We start from the raw sequence: 22,191 nt of genomic DNA on the forward strand, positions 1-22,191 counted from the left end.
AATTTTTAGAGGATAGCATCAGAATAAACGCTGTTACAGTGTTGCATATAAATCTGTCCTATTTTGTTATTTGGAACTTGGTAAAGGATGATATGCCAGAGAGTTTCCAAAATGGCATGTGGACTTGAAGGCATACTTTATTGGTCATGAGGCTGCACAATACTTTGATATTATTCCCTCTGCTAATCTCAATGTATTCATGTTCAGTCTGTCTATGCCCTACACTCCTTTCTTTCTGCTCATTAATAAATTCATCATCCTTGAAAGCCTGAATCTTGGAGAGTAAGTAAATGCTGCTAAAATGCACTTTTGAGTTGAGTCCAAGTCTGCAAGGCAATATTCGTTACTGATAGATCTTCTGTGCTTCTTTATGCATCTCCTGATTTTAATGGTTCATTTTTGTGTACTTGTACCATGTACTTGTACAATTTAAACATTTGTGGCAATGTAGATCTATATCATGGCCACTAGTTTTTGGCAGAACAGGGTGTGCTAAGGGCTTATACTTTCCAACTTTTAGGCTTGACACTTAGCCGTAGAACGATCACTCCTCCTCACTCCCCTCTTTCTTTTCATTTATTCCCCTCCATTATGACGGACTTTTAGCTCTTGCAAATATAGGCAGCAGCTCTTAACATTTGGATGATCTTCTTGTCCTACATTCATGTTCCTCAAAACTGCTCTCTCTGTGTCATTTGCTAACAGCTCAGGAGATTAACTGGCCATAATAGAAAATGTAAGAAGCCACTTAGGTTGTAACTGCTGTAGTTACAGGTAGTCTCCAGTTTAAGAACGAGTTCCATTCCCAAGATCTGTCCTTAAGTCGAATCTGTATGTAAGCTGGAACAGTATTATTGTATCATGCTGTGTGATTAGTATGATACATAGTGCAATTAACTCAAAGCATTGTGTATTTAACTCAAAGCATTGTGTATTTAACCTGAATTTTCCTTCAATAGGCTCCGTTCTTAACTATGGGTTGTCGGCAAACTGGGTGTTCTTAACCCGGGGACTACCTGTATTAGGCACGTATAGATCTTCACATCTTCCTTCCTTCCCTTCATATTGGAGCAATCTGATTGATAGAATCATTGCACTCTAAACTGCATTTTATCCAGCTGGTATTCCTATTGGTTGGCAAAAGCTTTGGAACATTTTGGCAGTGCACTATTCCTTTTGTTGCAACTTAGGGTAAATTTACTTTTTCATCATCAGTCATAAACTCTTAAGGAGTATGGACAGCATTCAGGCCTTAGAAGTCAAGTATGTGGCCCTGCTCTCTCCATGGCCCCTGGCAGACCAACTGGGGAGAAGCTTCACATGGGGGGAGCTTCTGGCATGACAGTACAGGCTTCCTGGTATAAGTAGCCAACTGGATGCAAACTCACTGGGAAGAAGAGTACTCCAGCAATCCAGCTCAATTATGCTTGGTTTCAATTGGCTAGCTGCAGCTTTTTTGAAATAATATGGCAATGAACAAGCATGCTTACATGGCAGGCCCTATGTTATGGAACCAATTGCCATTGGCATTGAGACTGACTCCCTTTTCACAGTTTGGGAAGGATGTGAAAATCTGCCTCTTTACTCAGGCCTTGTAGTTTCTTCTTTAGTGCCATCTTTTTCTGGGGGATGGTGACCGTAATGTAGGCCATTGCATTTTTGCTAATCTATGGACACAGGGTTTTCAGCCAGGACATGCGCTGTCTTCTTGTTCTACAATTTCCTTGAATCTTACCTTGTATAATTAATACAAGGTAAGGTTTACTGCATATCTTCTGTGGTAGACATTCCTATTTACTTTTCCTGATGATACTCACAATTTCCCAAAGTTTGCCTGTTCTTTACAGGATTGCCTCATTTTTTACGCATTCAGGTCATGATTTTTAATCTTCTGAAAAAACATATTTCAATTTTCTATTCTCCTGGTGGTTCTACTCCATACAGAAGAACTGGCACCCTCTGGACTTCTTTTTCTATTATTGTAATATTCAGGTCAGAGGGCCAATTTTTATTGATGGCAATTATCTTTATTTTCTTCTGATTTGTATTTAGACAATATGATATGAAGTTTTTAACATTTTTAGCTTTAATGATTTTAGCTGGTATAGTAACTTTTAATTGGATTTTAGACGTTGTAATCTGCCTTGTGGTACAAAATGGAAGTGGGTAGATGTAGACTTGAAATAAAGAAACAAATAAGCAGTAAAAGTAGTGATAAAACTAGTAAAAGTGAGAAGTATACAACACATACCATCCCTTTCCAGGTATCAGGAAAAATGCTCTTACATCCATGAGTGACTAATCCTTAGTCTCTAAAATAATTATCAATTGGAGTTTAAGATCAGAAGTATCTCAATACTATAAATCTATTGAGCAGAATACTGATACCATCCTCTTTTCCTGATTTCAGCAGTGCCCTACCAATATTGAGGTAGGGTAGCTGCCTCCTTAGGTTAGGGAAATTAACTAGATTCATGTTCCACTTGAAATTTGATTCAGTCCAGATCCAATCCTATTAGTGTTTGTGTGTATACACATACACACACACACACATATTCATACACCTCCACACTCAGACGCCCCCATAGGTTGATAACCTATTATATACCATCAATTCTTTGGAATACATTATTTACCATGAACACTGTTTTTATTGTATTTTAATTGGTTTTTATTCTTATTTTTATTGTAAACCACTATGTCAGGTTCAGCCCAAAGAACTCCCCAAGACAGCGCAGATACAGTTCTGTTGCGTTTATTAGCTTCCACCTCAAGACAGAATCTCTCCAGACTGAATCTAACTTCCCAAGCCAGCAAGCCACAACACCGTGAATTCCTTAGGGTGGTGCCAGTCTCATCTTCTTAAACTTCCCATGCTCCTGTTAGGGGCTAAGGAAATGCTTATCTCCTCGAGCATGGCCTTCATCCAACTATTCCTTCACACACTCAGTCACTCTCTGAGTGAGATGGGTGGTGACTAAATTTGAAATATAAATAAATAAATAAATACACACACACATATACATACATATACATAACACACATTAATTGCTTGTTTAGCTTTTAAGGTAGAAGTACCGTACATTTTAAAAGCCATTATAGACTATTGTTGAGCAAGCTTTTTGGAACTATCTTAAATGTTATTGCTGTATTGATTGATTGCTTTATTTTTTCTTTTGACCATCTTTCTCTTTTGTTCTCTTTGTTAAATAAAAGGATGCTATGATTGGTAGCAGGTATTTTCTGTAATTAAGTAATTATCATCTTGTAAGAGTATGCACACTTATTGATTTTGGAATAACTTGCACTAGTAAATACCACTAATAACAAATGTTGAGGTCTATATCTACTGACCTATAGATTCTAAATCCTAGAAAGGGGAATTTTATCAAATAAGCACTAAACTGCCTCAATGTTTCTTAAAGCCAGCACTTGTTGAAAATTTTAGATCTCCTTTTAGTTTAGCAACTCTCCTGGCTCTATTTCCCTCTACCAACGTCAGTGTTTTTACTCTTTATAAAATGCACTGGTATTCTTTCGAAATCACACATATAGGTTTTTCCTTGGTATTTCTACAGCTGAGTGTGTGTCTAGATGCTGCTTCTGACACACATACTTTCTAACTGATATCTGTACTGTAAGTTCTAACCAATGAATTTGTTAACACCTTAGCTAGAATGGTAGTATCTCCTTCTGTAAAGAATAATTTCAGGCTTACAATTCTGATCTGAGTTTCTGTTCACTAAAGTACAGTATTAAGAACCACCACCTTTTTTGACAAATAATTTCAAAGTGTCTAATCTTTTGTCAACATTTCTGAATCTGAGAGCAAGGGAACAGGTTGATACTTCAAATTTTTAATATACCAACTAGAAACAGATTCATTGTTACTGATGAAATAGTTGCTTGTCATATTCCATCTTGTTATTATCTGTTATTATTTAGTCCTTCTACTATCCTTTCTCAGAAAACACAAAACAAACAAAAATGGTTTCTAAGCTGCTCACAGAACCTATAAACAAGCAAAGAATGTATTGTTTATTAAAATTAAGTGTTTTGTTTGTTTCATTTAATTCAAATGGCTTCTCAGTTTCTTTAGTCATTCTTCTAGAAACACCTGGAGCACTGAGTTACAGAAAGTGCTACACTAATTTTTTTTTCTCACGTTGTTGAGAATAAATTGCAGTATTTGAAATGATTACATTACATGGAAAAGCTATAATACAGTTCTGATTTTATTTTTTGGGTCATTTTTAAAGAAGAGTAACTATCGTGAATTGTTGAGCTTACAAACATGAGGCAACTGAAAGAATGATTTGTGTGACTGTATTTATAGGTGTTTATGCTTGAATGTTCTGAAATATTGTGTTAACTGTCCTGGATATTTAATAGTAACCCTTCTCAAGAATGTTACTAATGCAGTGTCAACCCTTTTATTTATTTGAGTTCTGTACAGATGATTATTTGTCTCGCTCTGAAATGTTGCAGTTTGAGACATGCTTATTTGAAATGTAAAGACCCTCAGAGGTGAAATAGAAAGGTTTCAAACCTATGACATGTGCATAAGCAAGGAAATATACCCGTCACATAGCTATTCATACAATTTGCTTGTGAATTTTGGGGAAGACATATAGCAAAAGACTCTAATTCTTTGCAGTCCTGAAGGCTCTCTTTTTTAAAGGATAAAAATAACAGTATCCTTCGAAATGCCTTATCCCATTTCTAGGAGATTAGATAGAGTGGTGAGGGAAAATAAAAATAGTTTGATTGGGATTAGATGACATTGGATTTTGATTATGCATACAAAGGTTCTAAATTCTGTTCTCTGATGCAATAGAAAATCTGACATCTCATTGTAGACAGCATATAAATGTTGGTAAATACTAAATAAATAAAAACTTCTTGTGAAGCATTTTACTTTTTGCTACTAAGGTGCTTTGGAGAATTCCATGTAAAGAACCTTCAGGATACTGGAAGTTCTTAGTTGCAAATAAGGATGAGGAATAGATTCATTCTGCATATCCAGAGGACTTACTCATTATAAATAAGAAAAGGCTTTGCAGTTTACTGGAGGGGACACATGAGAAGTTTGCATAGGGTCATCTACCACATAAATAGAAGAAAGAAATCTGGTTTGCATTGACAAGCTCCCCCATAGAGAATTTGGCCTGGGGTAGTATCTGGGGTGGATCTAAATGTTCACTTTAGGTGCTATTCCATAAATTATTTATAGATTTGGTGAAACTAACGTTCCTCCATATGTCTTTTATCTTGGGATTTTATTTTTATCTCCACATTCATAAATTGGAAAGAGTTTCCTTCTCCGTAAGTTATACAGGATTTTCCATCTGCATCTTTACACATCTCAGTCTGTAGCACAGAATCTAAGTACTCTTAGATCTTTACTACTATCACGACACCTGTGGATTACTGCTGCAAACCTATATTGTATGGTGTTCTCTGGAGTCCTTGGAGTTCTCTGAGCTTGGTTGTTTTCTTGCAAACATTTCGTTACCTGGCTAGGTAACATCTTCAGTGCTAGCAGAGAACCCCGAGGACTCCACAGTTCAACCCTGAGCTATACATATTCTCTTCTAATGGTGTTCTCTGTCATGTATTTGGTCGTGATTTCTGTCTTGACTATGATGACTGTGATTTGCTTGGGATTTAGTCCTAAAAGCAAGGAACATGAGACTGGAAGAAGGACACATTTGATTTATTCACATATTTATTTAAAAGTTTTTTCTACCTACAGTATAAGCAGCTGACAATTAATATAACAATACAACACAAATGAACTTTAAGGGGGAAAAAATGAAATTACAGTTTATAGAAAGGTTGGGTGAGAGTTACCTGTCACAAACACATAACTTATAATACAAGCATGGTAGATTTCTTCTTGAGTTCCAAGGTGTCTGACTGTAGCTATTGTGACAGGTGAAAGAGCTCTACTCCTACAGGAAATTATGCTGCTGACCCCACCTCTTTTGAATGAGAAGGTGCCCTCTTCACCTGGGGTCTGGAGGGGAAGCTTCTCCTCTCCAGGGCTAAGGTTTTAAAAAAATAATTCCAATTTTTTCTTTTAAGCAGGGCTACCAGACCCAAGTGGTTTTGGAATGTGTGAAAGTAACCAGGGTGGAGTAACCAACACTGGAGTAGCAAAGAATAAACTTTATTTTATTCAATAAAGGCAACTAAGTAAGGGGTTGGGAAATAGGATAGTTGAACCAAGTCATAGAAGGACTATACAGTGGTACCTCGAGTTACGAATTTAATCCGTTCCATGACTCTGGTTGCAACTTGAATTGGTTGCAACACGAGGCAAATTTTCCCATAAGGTTCAATGTAATTACCATTAATCCATTCTGGCGTGGAGGACAGGGAGGCGGCTATTGCTTGGAGGAAGAGTCAGGGGCAGAAAAGTGGCCACAGACCACGTGTCAGGGGCGGAAAATGGCCGCGGACCACGTGTCATGGGAGGGAAAATGGCCGCGGATCCAATTCGTAACTCGAGGTGGTTCGCAACACGAGGTAAATTTTTGGGGCCGGAGCTGGTTGTAACACGAAAAATTCGTAAGCAGAGGCGTTCGTAACTCAAGGTACCACTGTATCTGTGTAACAAAGCTAGTAATCAATAACTTGCAGCTCACAATGAGAGAAGAAGAGAGAATAGGAATGCTAAAGTGCTAAATACCACTGAACAAAACAGTGCTGAAAAGAAATAAAATGCGGCTAATGCTTCTGCCTTTATTTTCCCTGCTAACTTTAGTGGCTACATTTCTTCCAGAGCTTTTGGACAGAGGACAATCAAGAAACTTGCTCCTACTGTCCTTGCAGTGTCCAAAAGTGAAGAAAAAGAAACTTTAAGTTGCCTCTCCTTTGATCACAGCCCCTTGCCTTTCATAGAAAGGAGACAGTGGTTTCATAAATCTATCGCCTTTAGCTTGTGAGCCTCTAGATCCAATGCACTGTACTACACTTCTCAAAATAAAACATAAATACAAGCCGAAGTAGCTGATGGAAAAACAGGCAATGAGAAAACATCAGCCAGAACTTCATTTTGGCAAATCAAAAGTCTGCTCTTACTTGCCAATGGAAGTTCAAACAGGGAGCATCTAAGCTGGTCTTCCTGCAAAAGAGGTACCTGTACAAACTTAAGTGCAGGAATTGAGGAGGCCCTACTTCAGGTTCTCCCCAAAATATCTAAGTTGTTGGTGGGACCTTGAAAAGGATCTTCTTTTCATACAGCATATATAGCCCATCACATAATCTAATCCTAAAGTACTCAGGACTTTCAAAGTAGTAAAAGTCAAAGTTTGTCCAGCAATGCAATGGAACTTTTTAAGACCACAAACTTCTGATAATTGTCTCCCACAATCAGCTTGGTTCAAGTTTCTGAAGTTTCTGACAATTTTCTAGAGCAACCCATGTAATCCTGTAACATGTGTGGCATTCTAATAATTATACCACTATTGTGTATCTGCCTAAATTTGTTATGGTAGGGTCATGCTTCAGTATGGATATGATAATAGGCCTTAGTTCAAATTCTGTACAAGTCTCTTGCACTGAGAGAAAACACCCATACCTTTAACCATTATTAACATAACACAGATAAAAGGGAAGATGGAGGATTTGATAAAATTACAGACTTGATTTCAGATGGAAACCCTTACATTGATTAAAATTATTAATAACATTTGTAGAATGGTCTGTATCTTCATTTAATAATAAATGAATCTGGTCACAGAAGTTAAATCATATTCTAAGAACAACAGGGTCTCTTGAAGATGGTTTGAGATTTCATCTTGGTGAATCTCCCTGGAACTCTTGGTGGAGTAAAATTCTTTTTAAATCAGCAACTCATCAAAAATTGATCTTGAAGATAAGTAGAGGCAATATAATATTTATATTATTGGGTGCTATATTTGTTATTAGAAAACATTAGAAAATTAAAATACATCTTTCGTTGGATTGCACTGATTTTTAGAACTTTCTAAAACTTTCTCTGGCTTAAAAATTTGACATAGCAACAAACCTTTGAAAAAATCTATAGTGAAAGATAAATTTCCTTAAATCCTATCACAATTTATTAGGTATAGTAATTATGTTTTCCTTAATAGATTACCTATGTCAGAAATACTGAATATAAATGTTTATGTTCATATTTTTTTTCCTTTGGGTACCCACACTCTACATTTTTAATTTTTCTTTCCTTTTTAAATTGCTCTTCCTTATTTTCTCTCTTTTTTATTTTATTTCTGTTGTCTTTTTTGCATTACTCATTCATGCTGAGAAACAGAAAGAAAAATCTGGTTATGGTATAGGGTTGTAAGTGAAAAGACCTGTTGATAAATAAATGATGTGAGGGGAGCATGCCACTATTACTATTACACATTCAGTACTTGTAATGAAGTAGTCATGTGTGCTGTACTATTGATTCCATAACACAAGAAACTCTTTTCTGTCAATTTTTAGAGCTCATGTTAATGTTTCTGGTTCTGGTCTCACTGATATAAACAGTCTTTTTGGCTAAAGGGAAGTTATTCTCCCAATCGGTGCTCAGTTAATAATTTAGAAAATGAATCAAATAATTGAGGAGTTATACTGAACTATCAATATTTTAGTACTTGTGAGCGTTTTCAGTGGTAAAAGGTAATTATAAATTTAATATCTTGTGGTTTCACTCTAACCACCTTCCTTTTGTTAGAAGTCAGAATAATAGATAAATGTTGTTGCTGATAGCTTTATTTTCTTCACCCTGTACTGCTGTCATATTTGTTAACTATTCATGAATGAACTGTAGTAACTGTTTTGCTTCCAAGGTTCTTTAGGTCATGGTGGGACTGTAATCTTGTGTGTGTGTGTGTGTGTGTGTGTGTGTGTGTGAAGATTACAGTTCCACCTTGACCTATGATTACGATATACAGATAAAACTAATGCAAACTACAAAAGATAAAAAAGAAAAAGTGAAAAGTGAAAAAAGAGAAAAAAGAGAAAAAAGTTTTAAAAGAAGAAGGAAAAAAAAGAAACTTCCCCCTTCTTTCCAGCAAATACATACAACTTGAGCAACTTATCACCATCTCTTAAAATACAACAAATGATCTCTTCACCCCATATCTCACCTCATTCTCTATAAACATATCTAGAAATCCTCGGGATCCATCCTAATCAGCAAAGTCCATTAAGGGTTACCAGAAATAACCACATATCTATTATCAACTTAATATAATAAACCCACTTAATTTCCTTCTTTTACATTCATATCTCCTTTTCTGTTCTTAAACAAATTCCCCGAACCTCATCAATCAAATACCATCAATAAAAAATCCAATAAAGGTTACCAGAAATGATAAAATAACTATTTTAAACTTAATCAAAAAGATTGAAAATGTAACAACCTCTTTTCTATATAACTCTTTATCATTAAAAACAAAACTTTAAAACATCATCTTCCAGTCCTAATCAGAAAAAAAATTAAAAATTGCCAGAAGTAGAACTTTTATTTTAAGAGCAAAACCTTAAAACATCATCTTCCAGTCCTAGTCATAAAATTTCCATTAAAAATTGCCAAAAATAACAATAAACTATCTATTTTAACCTTGGTTGAATAAACCCACATTATATTCCTTCCCTTTACTCCCAAAAATCTTGATCTTAAGCCCCCACAATAATAACCCAACACATGGTTTCTTTTCATTTTCTTTCTGTCTTTTCTCACAAAATCACAAACTCATTAACAAGTCCCTTTTGTAAATCCAATGCACAAAGGTTGTACAAGCCACTTTTCTGGCCTATTATTCGTATGCCCTTTTTAATTATTAAAGCATCAGCTGGCTTTGTAGGTTCAGTTCACCTTGTTCCATATCCTTCTTATAGTCTACCATTTTTAAGTCAATTTCATCCTTGTCCAGTGAAATTTGTTTCTCTTCCATAGCATCATCTAGTCTTTCAATAATCACATAAATCTTTAAGAGTATCTTCTGAATCATTTTTTCACATACATCTCTCAATGCAGCCATTATTTTATTTGTTTCTGGTGCCCTCTAGTGTCCAACCTTCAAAAACCCAACTTATCACATTATTTTTTTTCCAAAGAATGTAAACATCCAGTTTCCCATGGGAAGGATTTTATAATTAATTTCAAACTTTTATTCTAAATCCCTCTGCACCGTTAGTTCATTTTCAACTTTCCAGAAGCAACACTCTAAACACCCTTTTGCTGTATTCCAAAAAAATAATATTTTTCCAAGTCCTTAAAATCGTATTTAAAATTTCTTTCACTAAGGAGGAGACTCACCCAGTGAATACAGTAGAAACTTGCTGATCTGAAGAGTCTTAATATTTCCAAAACAATACAAAAATAATTCAAAAAGTGATTAAGAAATGAGGCTTGGTTGAGCTTTTTGTCCTTAAAAGGCTGCATTACGATTGTGAGCTTATATAGTATTCCTCGACTCCCAGCTACTCAACTCATAAGTCAACAGCAAAACCTCAGTTCCTGCAGTCTATTCATGAGGAGTGGCTGTCTGGAGTGCACATGGGTTATCTCACAATCTCTCCTTTCTTTGGAGAGATTTCGCTGGTCCGGATCCAGCATCCAGCTGCAATCTCCATCATAAATGTTGTCCCACATCAGCAGGATGTCTAACTTGCCATAGCACTCCCAGGAAGTCCCTGGAAATCCCTCTGAACATGGGACCATAGTCTTGAATATTGTCAGAACAAACATTTCTCCCTCAAATCCTTTTAATCCCTGAGTTCTTCACAGACTATCATCATGGCTTCCAGTGCCAAATTTTGTTGGAATGAGCTCCAATTTGAAGTTGTGGAGGCAATCCAGGTTGTTTTAAAGAGGTGGAGTTGAGCGGAGGCTTCTTCAGAGCAATCTGAGACATAGCTAAAATGGCAGGGAAGGTTTCTGCAAAAACAATTAGTTATTTTTGGTTGATCTACAGAAGTGAACTAACTTGGGACAATTCAGAAAGTTGATAGCATGTCACTTTCACTTTGGACGATTCCCACAATTAATTGTGGACTATTCCCACAATTAAGATTAAGTGTCAGTATTCCAGGATATGGTATAGATATATTCTTTAATGCCTGTGGTCGTATTTTGAGGCATAGTACATCTGCACAATACCTCTGGTCTGTAGCAGCTCATTATATCATCAGTGCATGATGCAAGCTGCAGCTTATTGTTGGCTCTTCAAAAACTACCCCCAGTAAAAAGTCTGATTTCTTGTTATCCTGAGAAAATGAGGTCCTTTTTCTTTTGCCTTGCTCCCAGTGATGGAAAATTTAAGTGGGTGTATACAATTTGTATGGGTGGGTTTTCTCTAATTGGAGGGACACCATTCCCCTGCTGAGTTTTGATCAGTCATGGAGAAGCTCAGAAATATTTACTGGCTTCCTCTATGATGTACACAAAAGTTATCTTGCAGCGTGCAGAGAAGCACTCCCCACCGACAGAGCTGATCTTGCACCATCTGAACTTTTCAGTAGTTTTGTTAATTCTTCCAAAATACAGTCTTTCCCTGAAAAGATGCCTAAGTTGCCAATTAAGAGTATGGGAAAAACATACAAAGAAATACAGAAAAATGAATGGATTATACTGTATGTGGAGGGGAACAATGGAAATGTATTGCCTTTTTTTACAATGAAGGTAAGGGAGAATCTAATTATAGAGTGATCAAAGCACTTGAGGGGAGGGCAGTAAGCTCAGTAAGGTTAGTGAATGACAGATCTGAGGCAGAGAGAGTGATCACTTATTGGCTTACGTTCTCTGCCTTCTGCTATTGACTAGACTGGGCTAAGCAGAGTTTGGCTCCAGATTCTCTTTGTGAGCCCCAGAGTCTCATACATACAGACAACATAGTGCACAAGGGGTTTTGCAGCTGTAAACAATTGAGAACAACTTTGGGAAAGCTGATATAAGTTAATGTTGCTTTGCTGAATACTTTGCTGAACCAAAATATCTTGGTGTGGCAGAGTTCTTATCCTATGAGATCTAGAATCCTAATTGTTACATTTTAAAATTTTCTTTTGTAATGCTAATTTTATAAAGAATTCGTGTTTAAGTAGTGCTGATCCATTGCATTTTTCCAGGTGAAATTTTAGATTGTAATCTTTCTTTCCTTTTATATCCTATAAAAAATAAGGAATTGTTATGATTGCTTAGCTGCCTGAGTGAGGAATGGTGGCTGATTTGGAGGGAGGGGAAGGGATGTTGGGTCGATGAGCTTCTATTATGTTAAATCAAAATATTTAGATGAAATCAGTAGCTTCACAAATATATCCAACATTTATGGAATGTGTGAAATAAGGGTAAGAATATTTATTTTGAAGGAATTCAGAGCCCGGCCAAGACATTTCACTGCCTGAGGTAGAATAACAAATGGCGACCTTCTCTTCAAGTCACAATATATAATATCATTAACTGAATAATTAATTCTGGCACTTATGAGAAACTCCCACAAGTATCTTTCCCTAGCAGGAATTATATATATATATATATATATATATATATATATATATATATATATATAATATTAAATGACAAACAATGTGCTTCCCTTTCATGACATCCAGAATCATTTGTCTGACTCAGCTATCTCTGTATGCCTAATGGTAGGGCTGGTTGGCCCTGCAGCAATTTAAAACAGGATCTACAATAACATCTAGTCTACCAGATTGTTACAAGGATAACATGATGTGTGTGAAATGCCTTGTGTTTTAAAACAGTGCTAAAGTGAGAGGTGTTATTATAAAGGATCCTCCCATTCATTATATCCTGTTTATTTCATGCATGTTTAATTCTTTGGCTATCATCATACAGTCTTATTTTAGCCCACCTCTTTGGCCTTATTTCAGTTAGTCTATGATGGAATGCCGGCTTACTCTGCTGCTGGAGAGAAATTATAAGATCTGACCCTTCTTGGAGGATCTTTTAATTTCAGGCATTCCTAGAAACTGTAGTAATGGGAAGACACATTCCTCCAAGGTACCCTGAAGCTTGTGATGTTAGTCACAGGAGACATACCTTTAGCTGGTTTGGATAATAGCAGTTTATTTCACTTGAAAATAAATGTCATTGTTACGTCTAATAACTTGTCCAAAATGCTCTTTCGAAGATTTGTTGATTTGCTTTAGATATGTTAATAGTTACCACTATCTTGCCATCCACATACCTGAATGTCCATCCCTAGTCATAATATATGGTCCCCTGTCACCTAAGGTCTTTGACTAAACCAAGGAATCTTTATGCCCAGTTGTACTTCCTGTCCAGTTTTCTTCCACAGGGTGAGAATTTAATTTGTAGTCTCCTTGGAGCCAATGTCATGTCTCTGATTATGACATTGTATTATGTATCAATACAATGATACATAATACAATGTTGAATATCACTGAACTATGTATGTTGATGATGTGCATAAAATCAACTCAAAATGAAAACTTCCTTGAAAAAGCCTCTTAATACTTTAAACTGACCCTTACTAGAATAGTTATATAAAATTATCCCTCAGTAAGAGACTGAGCGGTGTGTTACAGAGTTCAGTCCTGGGCCTTGTATTTTTCAATATTTTCTTTAGAACTTGGATGAGCAGAAGTGTTCACAGCTAGCCACAGTGACTCTAAAAGGATGAAATGTGCATTGTGATATCATCTTACAAGCTCTGCCATTTTGTACTTCCATCCCATTGTCATATGCAAGTATTCAGAGGTAGAATTTATGTTGCAGGGCATGTTTTTTCACTTGCCCCCTTGCAGACACTTGCATGATGAGAAGCTGGAGGGAATGCTTATCAGATCTGGAGAAAGCACAAAATTGGGTGGGAAACCTAATGCTCTTAAAAACCAAAAATAACATTTAAAACATTCATGGTAGATTACAGAAATGGGCTGAAACTAACAGAATGCAGGTAGTCTTCACTTACTGACTGCCTTGTTCAGCAGCCATTCAAAGTTACGATGGTGCTGAAAAAGCAGAAAAAGTAGGTTTATGACTGGTCCTCAAACTTGCAGCCATCACAGTGTCCCTGCAGTCATTTGATCACAATTTGAGTGCTTCACAACTGGAGCTCATTTACAACAGTTGCAGCATCCTGTGGTCATGTGATCACTATTTATGACCTTCACAGCTGGCTTCTGATAAGCAAAGTCAACAGGGAAGCTGGCAGGAAGTTACAAGTCACTGTCATGTGATGTCTGTGAAGGAATGGTTGGATGAAGGCTGCGCTTGAGGAGATAAGCATTCCCTTAGCCCTCAACAGGATCGTGGGAATGCTTATCTCCTCGAGTGCGGCCTTTATCCAACCATTCCTTCACATGTCTCGCTTAATGACCCACAGCGATTCAATTAACAACTGCAACAGAACTGATGTTGTAAATCTGGTGCAGTCACGTGATACTTCACTTTATGACTGAATTGCTTAGTGACAGAGTTGCTGGGCCCAATTGCAGTTGGTAAGTGAGGACTACCTGTAAGACAAATACTGAGTTTTCCCCTTAAGAAAAAAATCAACGTACATGTGCAGACTGGGAGTATCTGGCTTGGCAACAGCAGTTAGCTTGATATAGTACTTACGAAGGAGATCTTAGAAGAATAGTTGATCACAAACTGAAACTGAGTTAGACTGCAAAAAAGATAGATGCAATTTTAAGTTTCATCAACAAAAGTCTGTTTTCTAAAACAAATGAAGTAATAGTTCAACCTTCTTCTGTATTGTCACATCCTACCCCAGGTCTCAGGTGCCATACTTTAAGAAATATAGTAAGGATAATCAGGGAAGTAAACCCTATGTTTTATGAAGAGACACTGTGGGAACTGGGAATGTTTAGCATTGAGAAGATTGAAGGGGCATATGATAGCTCTCTTTGCATATGTACAGAATATCAGATAGTAGGTGTTCAAGATCTGTTCTCCATTGTTCCACAGTGCAGGACATGGATTAAAGATTTTAAGTCACAAGAAGATAGATTCTGATTGAATCTTCCTAATAGTTGAAGCAAAGAAACCAATTACCTAGAGAGGTGGTGGGTTCCTTCACTGAATGAGTTCAAGCAGAGGCTGGATACTTAGGGATTCAGTTAGGGATGAATCTAGATTCTGGTATTCAGCAAGGGGTTAAACTTAATGGCATAAATGGCCCTTTCCATCAGTGATCTATGATCTTTGATTCTGTGAAAATAAAACCTATCCTCATCAAACAGGAAATATTAAAATTGTCTTTGTTACCTTATAGTTGCATCAAAAATCTTATGTATAGTTTGAATGAATTGTTACTTTCTGTTTACACATTATCCTTCTCTACAGTCCTATAAATACATCAAGATTTTCTTCTTTGTTTTGTTCTCCATGATGATTTAATTCGTTATGGAAGAAAAATGAGTATTTTAGCTGGCTTTCAGTTTCAAACAAAAACAGGAAAGGACAGAATGATTTTTTGCTGGGATGATTATACTGATATAGAAAGGGGTCTTCAGGGAGACTTGATGTAGAAATAACATGGGGCGCATTCAATTTCTGTTTATGCTATATCATATTCCATGGGTATATTTAAAATTTAAAGGGCATGCTATGGACACTTTCACAAAATAGTTGCCATTATTGGCCTAATTAATCACAAAATACTCTTTCAGAAAGCAAAGCAAGGTCTGGGCTGCAAATACCCCATTTTACTTTCTATTTCTGGGGTGTATAAGAAGCCCAGAGGCATTATGAGGAATAAGATTATGCTTGAATCTGGTGATTTGTTTTGCAGCATGGATTACATGGTTTGTAATTTATATTAGACTGACACCATGAAGATCCAGGTTCAAGTCTACACCCAGATTAATTACTTTTATTCTATTAGTCTTTTCTTCCTTAATTCCAACTGTCTTGAGGAGAAAAATAAAAACAAAACAAAAAACCCAATTTATTTATTTATTTATTTTACCATTAAAGATAAAAAAGAAAGTGGTAATATATGAACTAATAGAACAAGATGAGGTATTAGCATATTAGAGGGACAAAAAGTTAGCAACAAACATCCAATGCAGCAACTTCCCATGAAAGACATAAGTAACCAGGCTATCCAAATGTGAGTGTAATTCATACCCAGCATCCTGTAACAACTATCACAATTGAACAGAATTTAGTGATCATAGAGGAATATGGAGGTAGTCTTGAAGAAGGAATGAAAAATCAGTTAAATAAACATCAACTTAGCCCCAAAAAGAAGAGGGGGTGAGAAAGAAACTCAAGATAACCCCACTTGATTCTCTTTGGTATAAGAGGGGGCAGAGGGGCTTTCTTGATTTTGTTATTATATCCTTCAACAATAAAATAGAGCTTCGGTATCCTTTGTGATATCAGTTTCCTGATCCAGCCAACCTTGAAAAGCTGATAGCAACTTTCATAGAAATTGATACACTAATAAAAAGTACACAACCTCCATTTTAGGTCAAGCCAATTTCAAATGCATTATTTCATTGTTTCCCCAGCCACTTGCACTAAAAGAGTTTCACATTACTATTTATTAGACTGAAAGGCTTCCTGGCTCTATCATGTCTTTGGGAGGCCTACAAGACCTGAATGACAGTAGAAATGATTAAGCAATGTACTGCTGGACTGATTAAAAAAAGAGAGAGAAAAAAGTCTAGGGGGAAAACTAGTTGGCTGAGGAAAAGAAAAATAGTAATTAAATAAAATTCTGCTGGATTTCATACCAGAAACAATCTGTATGCTAAGTAAAGAGAACAGCCACAGTGCACATCTTATTATGAAATTCATTTCTTCATTTCTGTTTATGTGCGTTTTTGTTTATGTACATTCTGATGCAGTTTTGTTATCAAAATTTAGAAAAATAGGAATACTGAAGGATAGCTGCATTTTGGTTTATGTTTGGATTTTTAGGAAGTGTAAATTAGCTTATGTTTCCATTGAAGTGCTAATAGAACTAATTTTTCCCCTATCCCTTATTATGATGATGATCTCTTGCTCTACCCAACAGACCCTTAACTATCTGGCACAGAAGACAGCAAGTTGTGTTCTTAGCTTTCTAGAGTGATAATAAAGGAGGAACACTTTTAATTAACATGGACAAGCATTGTGTTAAATGTTGGAGAAGCAAGAGATATTTCATATTCTAGTGTAAAGAACAGAAGGCCTTTCGCTGCCATAAAAACCACTAAGCCCTGAGCTATTTCTATTATGGCATGTTCACTTTGAAGGTCCCTAGCTGAAGCTAGTGGGGATTCCAGCATGTCCCTTGAACTAGTCTGGCTTGTTCAGGAAGAATATCGAGCAATACACCAATAAACCTCCTGTTCTGCCCCAACCCACGTTTTCCCTTCACATGCTAACAAGCAAAACTTAACTGGATGAATCTGCTTTCATATTTAAAATGAACACTTTACTAATTCAGCAGATTGCAGCTGTACTTCCATCTCAGAGACACTTTTATTAAAGCCACTAGACTCTCTAAATAGATATCTGGGAACAACATATATAGCTGAACCATTGTACGACACAGACAAGGAGATGTACAGTATTTGTGTTATTATTTGAGTTTTGGATATTTATTGGTATTTTGGTATGGTTGGTTATGGTTTACAGGTAGTCCTCATTTAATGACTGCATCACTTAGTGACCAGTCACAGTTACAATGGTGATGAAAAAGTAACTTTTATGACCAATCCTCGCACTTATGACTTTTGCAGGTCTGTAAAGCAAAGGATAACTGAAGGAAGATTGTAAGCACAGTTGTGGTTTCACTTAGCAACTGCTTTGCTTAATGACCAAGTTGCCAGTCTCAGTTGTGGACACTAAACAAGGACTACCTGTATTACTTTTGTAAGCTGTTTAGATTCACTTGGATTGAAGCAGCATAAAAGTCCTTTTAAATAAAGGACTTTGATCTCTTTTTTCCTCTCTGAAGTGGCTCCCCCCAAAACAGTGACTTCATTTCATGCTTCTAAGGCATTGTATATTAAAGCCTGCAAGCACTGCATGACAGATAATCGTCTCTTTAAATAAAGCCGCATTTAATGGGAGATATTGTTTTATTTTCTGATTAAGAATGGTTAAATTTATGATCAACCATTTCTATCTATATTGATGTAATACATGTTTCTTTTTTTACCCCAAATTAATTATTTTCTTATGGAATACAAATAATGGCTAAGTACAGTGGTGTCTATACAATAGAAACTGGAAGCTGTTAATGCTGTGAGAATATAAAGTCAATTAAACTGTTCAAAATAGAAAATGTATATTAATGTTAAATATGATTTCCAAAATAGGTATGAATATAGGGTTGCTCCTATTGTATAGTTGAGCTTAGTATGACATTGATAAGAAGTTTCAAAGTGCACCAAATTATTTTGTAATATGAAAAAAGTTCATACCGTTGAACTTAATATTGAAGTCTTTACTGCATTATTATTTATTTTTATTTATGAGTACTAAAAGGAAAAGAGAAGAGAGCTGCTTGGAAAAGGTAAATAGGTATTTAATTTCTAACTTGTTCCTACTCTGTATTCTGACCAATTTGCAGTGTTTATAAACATTTAAACCACCTTAAAAACCATACTGTAAATGTTTATATTTGCCTTGCTGCATGATGTCATTCTTGCTTAAATTTAGTTAGGCTTCTGTTGTGGATATATGCTATCAGTTTTGCCATTGGAAGTATTGTTAACAACAGTCTTCAGTGTGCCTGTGTGCTGCTGGGAGTAGCATCTCACTAGGGCCAACATCACAGGAGTGATTATTTTCTTCTCTGAGTTGAGAAAAAAGGAAAATATTTTTAGCCGTATGTTCTAGGTTTGGGAGACGACACAGGAAAATAGCATTTGGCCAAACCTTTTGAGCTATGGAACTCAAACTTGATGTCATTGTGATGGTCCTAGAATTAGGGCTGACTTAACATTTTCTTCAGAGCACTGTATTGGGTTGGAGAAGTTTTACAGGGCTTAGCTTGTTTTCCTTAATTTGGGCAGTGGGTAGCCCTTTCTTTGATTTCCTGGCTGTGGCTAAAAACAAGGTGCTGCCAAAGTTGTAGCAACTGTGTCTCCCCACCTCACAGAACATCAATTTTCAACTCACTTAAAAAAAAAAAAATGAAAAGTTACATAACAAAAATGTTTAGTATTTTTCAACTAGAGATACTTGCAAAATGATAGCACTATATTAAAAAGTTAAAAATGAGAACGAAGACGAGTTCTTAATCCATAGATAGTTCTCATTATGTTTTTAAACATAAATTTGGAATATTTTGAGCTGAAATGAAAGTGCTTAATACTTATAAAGAAAAATGAAACTGCAGCTTTTTATGTCATCCTTTTTTTCTCATATGTTCATCTTATTTAATATTTCAGGTTGTGTCCCAAAAGTGTCAGTCACACACCTAAAATCAGCAGCACACCCTAATGATACAAAGTTGGATTTAATGGACTTTGTGGATTGGAAACCTGGAGATGAAGTTGTTGTATGTGGAGGAGGTCTTGAAGGTGCTCAAAAAAAAGACGAAATTGTTACCATTAAGAAAGTAAATGGCACAGAACTCTATATTACACCTCCACTAAGGTAATCATACCTGAGTTGGCAGCATTGTTCTAGCAATGTTCATGTGATGTTAATTTGAAGTTATACCACTGTGGATCTGCATTTGTACAACTGTATGTCAACTGAAACAGTCACATATGTAGGCAACTGCGGGTGTGTACTGAATGCCTTTGCATAACAGTGGAAAGGTAAGTAGTCATCAAAGAAAGGGGAGCTCAGTGCTGATGCTAGAATATGCATTAAGGCTAAGTTCTGCTTCCAATTAAGCTTATTTCTGGCTTTTTTAAAAAAAGTGATTGAATTGTTGACACATTATCACTGAATTGGTAGGACTAGCTGTACTTATTCTTATATATCCTATAGGTATCTTTACAGTGTTACTGAAGAGCAGGTTCTCGAAGAACGTCTTGCTTTTAGAGCTGTTGTGGCATTGCTGAGTAGGAATCTAGTCATCCAAGGAAATGTCACAACTGAAAAAATTTCCCATCTGCAACTCTGTAAAGCAGCAGGCATTTCAGGAGGTGAGTGAGGAAGAAGTGTGTGCCTTTGGAGGGCACCATGCTGGAGAGAAGTAAATAAGTGAGCACAGCATTGTAGCTTTTAACATCCCAGGTTTTTATCACTTTTTCAGAGGCTCTTCTTGGTTTTCTTTATGTACAGGCTCCAAGAAAATTCATCTTTTCAGTTTTTGATATTGAAATATTAACCAGAGTGAATTGAAGCATTTTCTGCTTGCTTGAAATGGGAGATGAAGGGGCAATTAAATTTAGTAGGCATCTTCAGAATATAATTTTGTGCTTTAGATTAATGTATTAGGCTGATTCATCCCACTCCTTCCCCAGCTGCAGAGGGAAAGAGGATAAAGATTTTGAGCTTTTGTAAGAAATACGCATCAACATGCAGAAAACAAATGTTTGGATAACTGTTTAAAATAAGACTGCACTTCAAAGACAGTGAATGGGAACCTTAATATACATGAACATTGGATTTGCTGTGTTTACAATGCACTCTTTAATCAAGAAGACAATTGTAGGAATAATTTATGTTTACGTAAATTTTTGAGACACATGCTGAGTACATTAAGCATTTTACAGGATTCTTGTGACTAAAATGCTTTTTCGTAGCACAAGAACAGATATGATTTTCTTTCCACAGTTAACATTTTTATGAGTGAGTAATAGCAAAACTGTTACAAGGAGCTGTCTAAAGATAATGCCTTAAAGTGTGTCATAAAATGAGTGCCATTTCTGTTAAGTATTACTTCAGGTCTGATGATTGCCTATTTCCTTTGTGATTTGCTGAAATTCTCGTCTCTCCTCTGGGATGTTTGAACGTTCTCAGTTCTAGCTCTGAATAATCTCTACCTCCCTTGCTGCTTTTCAGACAACTCAGAGTGCCTCTATAAGAGAAGTGAGAGAAAACCTGGATCTCAGAACATGGGGGGCATTGTCACTGTGGAGTCCTATTATGATGAAGAGAGTCTACTATGCTTGACAGGTGTACAGTTCTATCATGTGGGACAAGCATTCCAGAAGCATCTCAGTGCGCTGACTGTTGCTGGAAATGCTCAAATGACTAGTAAGAGATTTTAATTACTAGACATGATGGTGGTGGTTATATTGTTTTCTTAACAGGGTATTTATTAATTTATTTTGCATGTGGGCGTTATGAATAGTTGCTCCAATTCCCAACCAAAACACCACTGATGAAAGCTAACAATGACGATCACTTCTGGAAAGGCTCTGGGTATATAAACTCTACTTGCTGATTCAGATGCTTATTTCAGTTCTATGCAGGAAAGTCCAGAAAACTGGCATTGCTTTTTCTTCCAAAATTCTGGCAACTAATAATTATTCCTCTGTTTTCTGCATGGGGACATGATGGCTAGTCAACTTCATACTCATTCCTGGATGAAGATGATTATTAAGAACCACTTCAATTAGCATCTGAGTGAAAGTGAGGGATAAAGATACCTTGGTCATCTTGGATGCTGAAAAACAGAAGAAATTGCAGGCTGAAAGATAATGCTACGGGATAGTTGCTCTGCTCCAGTGCATTTGTACTGTGTGACTCTGTAAAGCTCCATCTTGTCTCTCATACTAGTTGGTTTCCTCCTCAAATCCCTAGGAAAAATTCTTTCAGGGAAATGGAGCAAAATGTTATCAGTATGCTGATGACACCGAACTCTGAATCTCTTTTTAAAGTCAGATTTAGGTGAGGTGAGACCAATTAATCAACTGTATCTAGACTCAGTAATAAGGTGGATACAGCCAGCCTATTAAAATTCCATCCAGGTATAACCAAGCTGTTGCTGGTTAATGATTTAGCCAAAAAAGGAATCCAAGATTTAGCTACAATTGGATGAGGCTGCAGCATCTATAGTCCACCAGGACACTTTCAGACATACTGCACCAGATGGCTTCCCAAGTTTTGTCAACATATAAATACCCCAACCAACTCAGTCAATATGCCAGCTGTAGTACATTTAGGGAAAATATAATTTTGACTACAGTTATACATAATGCAGTGGCATCCATATTAGATTACTGCAGGGCTGTTACTATAGAGAGTCCTGTGAAGACAGTTTAGAAATTCAGTTTATCCAGAACAAACAAATATTTCTGATACTGGTAACCTGCTTT

The 22,191-nt window shown here is 36.3% G+C and overlaps 1 protein-coding gene across 1 annotated transcript in view; it reads left to right on the forward strand.

Annotated features, from left to right (window-relative positions):
- The window catches only part of PKHD1 (PKHD1 ciliary IPT domain containing fibrocystin/polyductin), a 276,749-nt gene that overhangs the window by 115,310 nt on the left and 139,248 nt on the right, over positions 1–22,191 (forward strand). Inside the window, exons 36-38 of the mRNA XM_088149932.1 lie at positions 19,363–19,570; positions 19,913–20,070; positions 20,933–21,127. Coding sequence (XP_088006058.1) covers positions 19,363–19,570; positions 19,913–20,070; positions 20,933–21,127 — 561 coding nt within the window. The remainder of the gene's footprint in view (positions 1–19,362; positions 19,571–19,912; positions 20,071–20,932; positions 21,128–22,191) is intronic.

Source organism: Python bivittatus, unplaced genomic scaffold (assembly GCF_059951505.1).
Source record: "Python bivittatus isolate LINGU-HERP-01145 unplaced genomic scaffold, Pbiv_v1 ctg000020_np1212, whole genome shotgun sequence".
NCBI lineage: Eukaryota > Metazoa > Chordata > Lepidosauria > Squamata > Pythonidae > Python > Python bivittatus.